The 10,097-nt window shown below is 47.1% G+C and overlaps 1 protein-coding gene across 1 annotated transcript in view; it reads left to right on the top strand.

Annotated features, from left to right (window-relative positions):
- The first annotated feature begins 1,472 nt into the window (after positions 1–1,472).
- The window catches only part of CPNE9 (copine family member 9), a 513,553-nt gene continuing 504,928 nt past the window's right edge, over positions 1,473–10,097 (top strand). Inside the window, exons 1-2 of the mRNA XM_089654338.1 lie at positions 1,473–1,633; positions 2,491–2,710. Coding sequence (XP_089510464.1) covers positions 2,634–2,710 — 77 coding nt within the window. The 5' untranslated portion in view covers positions 1,473–1,633; positions 2,491–2,633. The remainder of the gene's footprint in view (positions 1,634–2,490; positions 2,711–10,097) is intronic.

The raw sequence follows: 10,097 nt of genomic DNA, 5'->3' as shown, positions 1-10,097 counted from the left end.
AGTTAGGTGTCTCATCACACAGCGGAAGGAAAAGAATGTTACATCGCTTCTGCTTTCAGCGTGAAACATGCCGTCACTTTCTCACCTGCAAATCATGGAGTGTTTCCATATTTTTGTGCAACCCCTGTACTTTGGCACATTGTGGGTAGTGCAGCCCATTCAAGTGAACGAATGTGAATATATGAAACTAGGTGTCTCATCACACAGCGGAAGCAAAAGAATGTTACACCGCTTCTGCTTTCAGCATGAAACATGCCGTCACTTTCTCACCTGCAAATCATGGTGTGTTTCCATATTTTTGTCCAACCCCTGTACTTTGACACGTTGCGGGTAGTGCAGCCCATTCAAGTGAACGAATGTGAATATATGAAACTAGGTGTCTCATCACACAGCGGAAGCAAAAGAATGTTACACCGCTTCTGCTTTCAGCATGAAACATGCCGTCACTTTCTCACCTGCAAATCATGGAGTGTTTCCATATTTTTGTCCAACCCCTGTACTTTGGCACATTGCGGGTAGGGCAGCCCATTCAAGTGAACGAGTGCGAATATATGAAACTAGGTGTCTCATCACACAGCGGAAGCAAAAGAATGTTTCATCGCTTGTGCTTTCAGCGTGAAACATGCCGTCACTTTCTCATCTGCAAATCATGGAGTGTTTCCATATTTTTGTCCAACCCCTGTACTTTGGCACGTTGCGGGTAAGGCAGCCCATTCAAGTGAACGAATGCGAATATATGAAACTAGGTGTCTCATCACACAGCAGAAGCAAAAAATGTTACATCAAGTCTGCTTTCAGCGTGAAACATGCCGTCACTTTCTCACCTGCAAATCATGGTGTGTTTCCATATTTTTGTCCAACCCCTGTACTTTGGCACGTTGCGGGTAGGGCAGCCCATTCAAGTGAACGAGTGTGAATATATGAAACTAGGTGTCTCATCACACAGCGGAAGCAAAAGAATGTTACATCGCTTCTGCTTTCAGCGTGAAACATGCCGTCACTTTCTCACCTGCAAATCATGGAGTGTTTCCATATTTTTGTCCAACCCCTGTACTTTGGCACGTTAAGGGTAGGGCAGCCCATTCAGGTGAATGAATGCGAATATATGAAACTAGGTGTCTCATCACACAGCGGAAGCAAAAAAAATGTTACATTGCTTCTGCTTTCAACGTGAAACATGCCGTCACTTTCTCACCTGCAAATCATGGAGTGTTTCCATATTTTTGTCCAACCCCTGTACTTTGGCACTTTGCGGGTAGGGCAGCCCAGTCAAGTGAACGAATGCGAATATATGAAACTAGGTGTCTCATCACACAGTCACTAGCATTTTCAGGAGCTCATTATTGGCAGCCTTCATCTCTGCACAGGATTCCCAGGAATCTGAACAATCTCTTCATCGTGCAGTACCGTATTTGGTCACTAGGGGGCCTCTTGTGACCAGGAGGAAGCAGTATCTCAAACTCGTCCATTGAATGATTTTTTTTCTTCTTTTTTTGGTACGATATTCACCAAGTCGGACTCCTTCTTCTTCCTTCCTCTGTAAATATTGCACAAGCATGGAATAATGACATGCACTTGAGGATTTCTGCGTGCTGATGAGCCAGGAATACAAGGCAACTCTGCAAGTTAACAGGTAAGGCAATGGAGGAAGTTCAGGGGATGCTTCTCTTGGTCCTTCTAGGTTTGCAGGAGCCAGTTTTGCTGTTATGTGTTGCTTGCTGGTCACCCTTGGTGAAGCTGAGCAAACTTCTGGGCTTGCAAAGCACAATGATGGTGTGCAAACTACAGCAGGATCCTCACCCTTCACCTGCCTGGGGTATACAAGACCTTTAAAGCTGACAGTTGATGGGTTTCTAGGGCTTGTTGCACTGAACTGACTATTGTTGGATTTATTCACTGAACCTAGCATGCGTGCATGCCCTCTACTCTAACATGTCAAATGCTATGCCATACCTTGGTTGGGTACCAGTAGTTGAGAAACAGTAACAGATGTAGCAGAAGGAAAAGCTTCAGTGCTCTCAGATGGAATTTTAATTCCATGTTACATCTGTGGTGGGTTAATCCCAGTATGCCACTGGTTTTACACCAGGAGAACCTTGAAGCAGCGGCATGGAAAGGATCATTATTGATGCATAACTAAGTGGTCCCCTCCGTAGGAAGTCGCTTCTTTGTTTAGGATGCATTTTATGGAGGTTTCAGGGTTATATAGCATGCCATAAAAAAAAGCTGAGGACTTCAGATTTTCTCTTGGACCAAACCGGTGGAGTCCTTCAGCAGTGAAAGGGTTAACTTGGGTGACACAGATATGGAGTGACTTTGATGAAGCTGACTGTTACTCCAGAAAGCCTGCTACCTGGGGGATTAGATGGGATGGAAGTCCCTCAGAACGGCTCAGGAATCATTACAGACTCTTCATAACCAACATACACCCGGGTGGGGGATTGTTGCCAGGTGTCCGTTATCGTTTTTTTTTTTTCCTCGTTTTTGTAGTTTTGATGGACTGGTGTCCCGGAACTCTCCTCAGTGTGACAGAGGGGCTGATGCAGCTTTGAGACCAGCGTGAGTGCAGCTGAGGGACACCACAGGACCGCAGAAAATTCGTAGCAGCAGCTGGACCTGCAGACTTCAGAAATATGGCATCCATCGGAGACTTTGACCCTGTGCACACCAGTGTCCCTGCCACTAAGATCGAGATCACTGTATCATGCAGGTAGGTGCTGTGGGGAAGAAGCTTGAAGTAAAAAAGGAAGGTTAGAATAAGCTTTGCTAGGGTTTTCATGGTGGAATAAGGAATTCAAGGTCTAGATTAGCTTTTCTCCACCAGGGTTCCTTGGAACCTTGGGGTTCCTCCGGAGGTTGTTTGGGGTTCTTTGAGCTATGAGCAATTTCTGCCTCTTGAATATGTGGAGGGATGAGGAGCTCAAGGTGTAAATCAGCCTTTCTCAACCTGGGTTCCATAGAACCTGGGGGTTCCTCCAGAGGTTGTTTGCGGTTCTTTGAGCTATGAGCAATTTCTGCCTCTTGAAGGTGTGGTGGGATGAGGAGCTCAAAGTGTAGATCAGCCTTTCTCAACCAGGGTTTCATAGCCTTGTAGGGTTTTCATGGTAGGATGAGGAACTCAAGGTCTAGATTAGCCTTTCTCAACCAGGGTTCCGTGGAACCTTGGGGTTCCTCCAGAGGTTGTTTGGGGTTCTTTGAGCTATGAGCAATTTCTGCCTCTTGACGTTGTGGTGGGATGAGGAGCTCAAAGTGTAGATCAGCATTTCTCAATCAGAGTTTCATAGCCTTGTAGGGTTTTCATGGTAGGATGAGGAACTCAAGGTCTAGATTAGTCTTTCTCAACCAGGGTTCCATGGAACTTTGGGGTTCCTCCAGAGGTTGTTTGAGCTATGAGCAATTTCTGCCTCTTGAATTTTGTAGTGGGATAAGAAGCTCAAGGTGTAGATCATCCTTTCTCAACCAGGGTTTGATAGCCCTGCTAGGGTTTTCATGGTAGGATGAGGAACCTTTCTCAACCAGGGTTCCATGGAACCTTGGGGTTCCTCCAAAGTGTTAATGATTCCTTGAGCTATGAGCAACTTCTGGCTCTCAGATAAGTAACCATTGACACCAATGATCATTTTAGCTTTCTTTAAGGGGTTGGGGGGGGGGGGTTCTCCCCAGTGACCATCACTCTATTGTACTTTGAGATAAAGATACAATAATTGTTATCATTGGTTCCCTAATAATAGGAAGTTATCGCAAAGGGTTCTTTTGTGTTAAAAAAGGTTGAGAAAGGCTGGTTCAGATGGACCCCAGAGAGGGGGTCACAGTCATTTCTATTGTTCTCTTATAGCTATTGCAGTTATTCTGATGGTGTTTATTTTTAGAAAACAATGGCTGAATAAGAGTTTTGAGTTGTTTTAATGACAAAAAGAGTAAGATACAAAGTAAGTTAGCCTATAACAACCAATCAAATTCAACTAATATCCAGTTATTTTGGGTTCCTGCAGGTTGCCCAGTTTGGTTGCCCTTGCATAACTCCCACTTGTCTCTCTTGGAGGGGCAGTCACTGTTTTCTAACCAAATCTCATGGTCCCTCTTTCTGCCTCAGTTGTCCTTTTTTGGTCTGTATGGACCTCTTTAAGTAATGTCAGAACCATTATATTACATTTAACTTTTTATTCAAGTTTTATATTGTTGCATTTGTTATTTTCAAACGCTAGTATAAAAAAATGAATAGTGAAGAAAAAAAAACTTTTTTTGGTTTAACCAGTCATGGGGGTTGGAGAATTTGGGGTGTTTCCTTTTGCCTGCATACTTAGTGCCAAAAGGTGTCCTCCTTCTCCACCTTCGAAATGTGGGGATGTTCCCTTGCGCTTCTCTATGGTATGCTCCATAATCCTGATGGTGATGAGATATGTGGAGCCCTGGCATGGAAAGCTTGTACACCGCTGACCTTAAGCAATGGCAACTCTAGCTCTTGAGGTTCTAGGGCATGCTGGGATTTGTGATTCTACCGTAACCAGAGGTCTACACTTTTATCTAGAATATGAGGTGCTGTATGTTCTGCCTAATTACACTAAGCATTGTGTTGTGATGTATAACGTGCCAATCACATCTCAGCTTTCACCAGTCTGACTTTTCTGCTAAAGGACTATTTCTGATTGATCCTCAATGGGGCTTAAAGCACTGTACAGTATCCAACGACAACCATTCAACAATCAACTCTCTCTGTGCTGTCCACTCCAACCCATTGAGAGGCGAGAGCTGATTGGTGGCTGTGGTTTACTATGCTGTGTACCGCTCTTTTAGCTGTCATAGGAAGTCACCTTGGCTTATTCAGTGAAAGACTGCAAGAAAAAAGTGCTGTAACCCAGGCATTTTCTTCCAGGGGTCTGTGGAACCATAGGGTTCCTCCAGAGGTTGCTAGGGGTTCCTTGAGATGTAGCTGATAGACCTCCCATTTGATGGTGCTTGCATAGTTCTAGGACTAACGCCACTTGGCAGAGCCAGCTGCATGAATCCACAGCTGTCTGTAAGGGTGGCATTGTGACCATCACATGGAACGCTAGGGTTCCTCCATTGGTTGCGAGGGGTTCCTTGAGATGTAGCTGATTGACCTCCAATTTGATGGTGCCTGCATAGTTCTAGGACTAACGCCACTTGGCAGAGCCAGCTGTATGAATCCACAGCTGTCTGTAAGGGTGGCATTGTAACCATCACGTAGAATGCTAGGGTACCTCCAGAGGTTGCTAGGGGCTCCTTGAGCTGTGGCTGATCTATCTCCCATTTGATGGTGCCTGCATAGTTCTAGGACTAACGTCACTTGGCAGAGCCCGCTGCATGAATCCACAGCTGTCTGTAAGGGTGGCATTGTGACCATCACGTGGAACACTAGGGTTCCTCCATTGGTTGCTAGGGGCTCCTTGAGCTGTGGCTGATCGATCTCCGATTTGAAGGTGCCTGCAAAGTTCTGGTACCAACGCCACTTGGCAGAGCCAGCACCGTGACACCGATGATCTTTTTAGCTGTCTGTGAGGGGGCATTCTTTTTATGTCCACCGCCGTAAGGAGCTTTTTTTTCCCACTGACCACCAGTGAATTGGTTTATTCAGGGGACCCTGAGACCTCAAAATAATTTCAAGGGTTCCTCTGGGACTACAAGGCTGCTGTAACGTACTGCAGCCAGATGGGTGTCAGTTTCCTCTAGTTAGATCAGTCAAAGACAAGTTCTGGATGGTGGGACATACTGCACCTTGGACATTGCATGCATGTGTGTGTAATAAAATACTGAAAACTATGCAGGATCTGAGTAGCAGAAAGCTGGCAGCAAGGTCCTGCGTAAAAAAAAAAAGCGCATAGATGACCATAAATAGTTCACATCCATAAAATTCATCTTCCATTCCTCTTGCTCAGTTTTCATCTCTAGCATGCGTTTACATGCCTACATGCATAATTTACGCAGAAATACTGAATTTTCTACCTTGAATTTGCGAAGCTGAATGCAACGCAAGAATACTGAGCAGAACACAGCTGCCTATGGACCCATAATATGCAATGTTCATATCCCCCCAAAAAATGTATGCACTGTACCAGGGGCGGACTGACCAATCGAGCACTCGGGCACTGCCCGAGGGCCCGGGGTCAGTAGGGGGCCCCATGAGATGCCCCTGGTACCTTTTTCATAGGCTTTTTTGAGTTTGAGCAAGGACACAGGGGCCCCATGATCCACTATTGCCCAGGGGGCCCCATGAGTTGTCAGTCCGCCCCTTTGTTGTACAGATCTGCACACAGCGGTTTTTAAACCTTTGTGTGTTGCAGCCAGGGGTGCACTGACCATTTGGAAACTCGGGCACTGCCCAAGGGCCCAGGGTCAGTAGGGGGCCCCATGAGATGCCCCTGGTACCTTTTTCATAGGCTTTTTTGAGTTTGAGCAAGGACACAGGGGCCCCATGATGCCCTATTGCCCGGGGGGCCCCATGAGTTGTCAGTCCGCCCCTTCGCTGTACAGATCTGCACACAGCGGTTTTTAAACCTTTGTGTGTTGTAGCCAGGGGCGGACTGACCATTTGGAAACTCGGGCACTGCCCGAGGGCCCGGGGTCAGTAGGGGGCCCCATGAGATGCCCCTGGTACCTTTTTCATAGGCTTTTTTGAGTTTGGGCAAGGACACAGGGGCCCCATAATCCCCTATTGCCCGGGGGGCCCCATGAGTTGTCAGTCTGCCCCTTCGCTGTACAGATCTGCACACAGCGGTTTTTACACCTTTGTGTGTTGCAGTACAACAACGGCTCCTTGACCCACTTCATCTAACAAGCCTCTGAATCCTGAACTGGGTCACGGTTCTGTATAGGTGATTAGTTGATACAAGGAACTTTGAAGAAATTGAGGTCAAAGGACGTTGTTTTAAACATCCGACATGTTTTAACTACAGTTTAATTAATGTGAAAGCTGTCATTGGTAAGAATACCAGTCTGGGTATTGCACTGTATGATACACGGGCAGGGGAGGACTGACAGCTCATGGGGCCCCCGGGCAATAGGGGATCATGGGACCCCTGTGTCCTTGACAACACTCAAAGCACACCCAAAAAAGCCTATAAAAGGTACCAGGGGCATTTCATGGGGCCCCCTACTGACCCCGGGCCCTCGGACAGTGCCCGAGTGTTCGAATGGTCAGTCCGCCCCTGTACACGGGCGATACTGAAAGGCACATGCAGAGGTTTGTAGGAGTTACATGTGTGTTACGCCTTGTCATATCTTGGAGGGTTTTAAAGGAAACCATGAGAAAAACTTTGGGACCTTGGGAAAGAGTACAGATGGCCATACACATTACAATCTGATTGTACAATCTCGTCACGGGTTCCTTTCGAGCTACCAAAAGCTATGTAATATGAGGGGCTATAATAACAATCCAATCAATCCCTATTTACTCAGGCTGGCCCTGGCACTGCATGGTTGTTGGTAGATGGGTCGGACTGACTATTTGGAAACTTGGGCACTGCCCGAGGGCCTGGGGTCAGTAGGGGGCCCCATGAGATGCCCCTGGTACCTTTTTCATAGGCTTTTTTGAGTTTGGGCAAGGACACACGGGCCCCATGATCCCCTATTGCCCGGGGGCCCCATGAGCTGTCAGTCTGCCCCTGGTTGGTAGATTTAAAAATCACCGTACACAGGACAGCATGACTACAATCTTTCAACAATCTCCTTTAGATTTATGAAAATAATAAAAAATGTAATATAATGTATCTATGTAATAGGAATTTGTATCCAATCAGGCGAGTGATTTTATTACAAAGTTGTTGGTAGATCTGAAGGAGTCAAATTGTAATCTGTATAGTTAGCTTAAAGAGGAACTAAAGGGTTTAATATTCACCTTTCTAATGGCATCTTCTCCTTCACTGGCCACCATGGGATGGCGTCACTCCGACTCATGCGCAAGAGGCTGTCATTCCGACACACTGATCACCGGCCAGGCACTGAGCTGCGCATGAAGACCCATTGTTGGTGTCAGTGGAAGGGACAGTGCCCCATCATTGGTGTCAGTGGGAGGAATAGTGCCCCATCATTGGTGTCAGTGGGAGGAATAGTGCCCCATCATTGGTGTCAGTGGGAGGAATAGTGCCCCATCATTGGTATCAGTGGGAGGAATAGTGCCCCATCATTGGTATCAGTGGGAGGAATAGTGCCCCATCATTGGTGTCAGTGGGAGGAATAGTGCCCCATCATTGGTGTCAGTGGGAGGAATAGTGCCCTATCATTGGTGCCAGTGGGAGGAATAGTGCCCTATCATTGGTGCCAGTGGGAGGAATAGTGCCCTATCATTGGTATCAGTGGGAGGAATAGTGCCCTATCAATGGTGTCACTGGGAGGAATAGTGCCCTATCATTGGTGCCAGTGGGAGGAATAGTGCCCTATCAATGGTGTCAGTGGAAGGAATAGTACCTCACCACTGATGTCAGTGGGAGGAATAGTGCCCCATCATTGGTGTCACTCGGAGGAATAGTGCCCTATCAGTGGTGTCAGTGGAAGGAATAGTACCCTATCAATGGTGTCAGTGGAAGGAATAGTGCCCTATCAATGGTGTCAGTGGGAGGAATAGTGCCCTATCAATGGTGTCAGTGGAAGGAATAGTGCCCCATCATTGGTGCTTGTGAACAGAATAGTGCCCCATCATTGGTGTCAGTGGGAGGAACAGTGCCCTATCAATGGTGTCAGTGGAAAATATAGTGTCCCATTATTGGTGTCAGTGGGAGGAATAGTGCCTCACCACTGGTGTCAGTGGGGGGAATAGTGCCCTATCAATGGTGTCAGTGGAAGGAATAGTGCCTCACCACTGGTGTCAGTGGGGGGAATAGTGCCCTATCATTGGTGCTAGTGAACAGAATAGTGCCCCATCGTTGGTGTCAGTGGGAGGAACAGTGCCCTGTCATTGGTGTCAGTGGGAAGAATAGTGCCCCATTATTAGTGTCAGTGGGAGGAATAGTGCCCTATCAGTGGTGTCAGTGGGAGGAATAGTGCTCTGTCAATGGTGTCAGTGGAAGGAATAGTGCCTCACCACTGGTGTCAATGGGGGGAATAGTGCCCCATCATTGGTGCTAGTGAACAGAATAGTGCCCCTTCATTGGTGTCAGTGGGAGGAATAGTGCAAATGAAAAAAAACAAAAGAAAAAAACAAAAAGAGGACGCACCAGCCTAGTGCATTATTGTTTAAATATATATTTATTGAGAGAAAAAGGTAAGTGTCATACTCACTATAGACATATAAACACAGGCATATCACAATGAACAAGGTGTTCAATCCAAATAGCATCTGAGTCCATACGATGGAACCCTGGATGACCAACTGGCTGACGCATTTCAAGGACTCAGCTTCTTCCTCAGAGTCATCATTGGTGTCAGTGGGAAGTATAGTGCCCCTTCATTGGTGTCAGTGGGAGGAATAGTGCCCCTTCATTGGTGTCAGTGGGAGGAATAGTGCCCCTTCATGGGTGTCAGTGGGAGGAATAGTGCCCCTTCATTGGTGTCAGTGGGAAGTATAGTGCCCCTTCATTGGTGTCAGTGGGATGAATAGTGCCCCATCATTGGTGTCAGTGGGAGGAATAGATACCCATAATTGGTGTCAGTGGGAGGAATAGTGCCCCTTCATTGGTGTCAGTGGGAGGAATAGTGCCCCTTCATTGGTATCAGTGGGAGGAATAGTGCTCCATCATTGGTGTCAGTGGAAGGTATAGTGCCCCTTCATTGGTGTCAGTGGGAGGAATAGTGCCCCATCATTGGTGTCAGTGGGAGGAATAGTGCCCCTTCATTGGTGTCAGTGGGAGGAATAGTGCCCCATCATTGGTGTCAGTGGGAGGAATAGTGCTCCATCATTGGTGTCAGTGGAAGGTATAGTGCCCCATCATTGGTGTCAGTGGGAGGAATAGTGCCCCATCATCTTCGTTGACGGTTGGAGAAATAGTGCCCCATCAGTGATGTCAGTGGAAGGTGGAAGGAAAGGTGCCATATTGTTGGTGTCAGTGGCAGGAACTATGCCCCACTGTTGCTGACAGTGGTGGGGATAATGCCCAAAGGGCCGGATATAAGCAAGCAAAGGGCTGCATCTGGCCCCGGGGCTG

Source organism: Staurois parvus, unplaced genomic scaffold, assembly GCF_062004578.1.
Source record: "Staurois parvus isolate SC_StPar_1 unplaced genomic scaffold, SC_StPar_1.0 ptg000757l, whole genome shotgun sequence".
NCBI lineage: Eukaryota > Metazoa > Chordata > Amphibia > Anura > Ranidae > Staurois > Staurois parvus.
The sequence above is the reverse complement of the archived record's forward strand: the minus strand, read 5'-3'. Positions and strand labels throughout refer to the sequence as shown.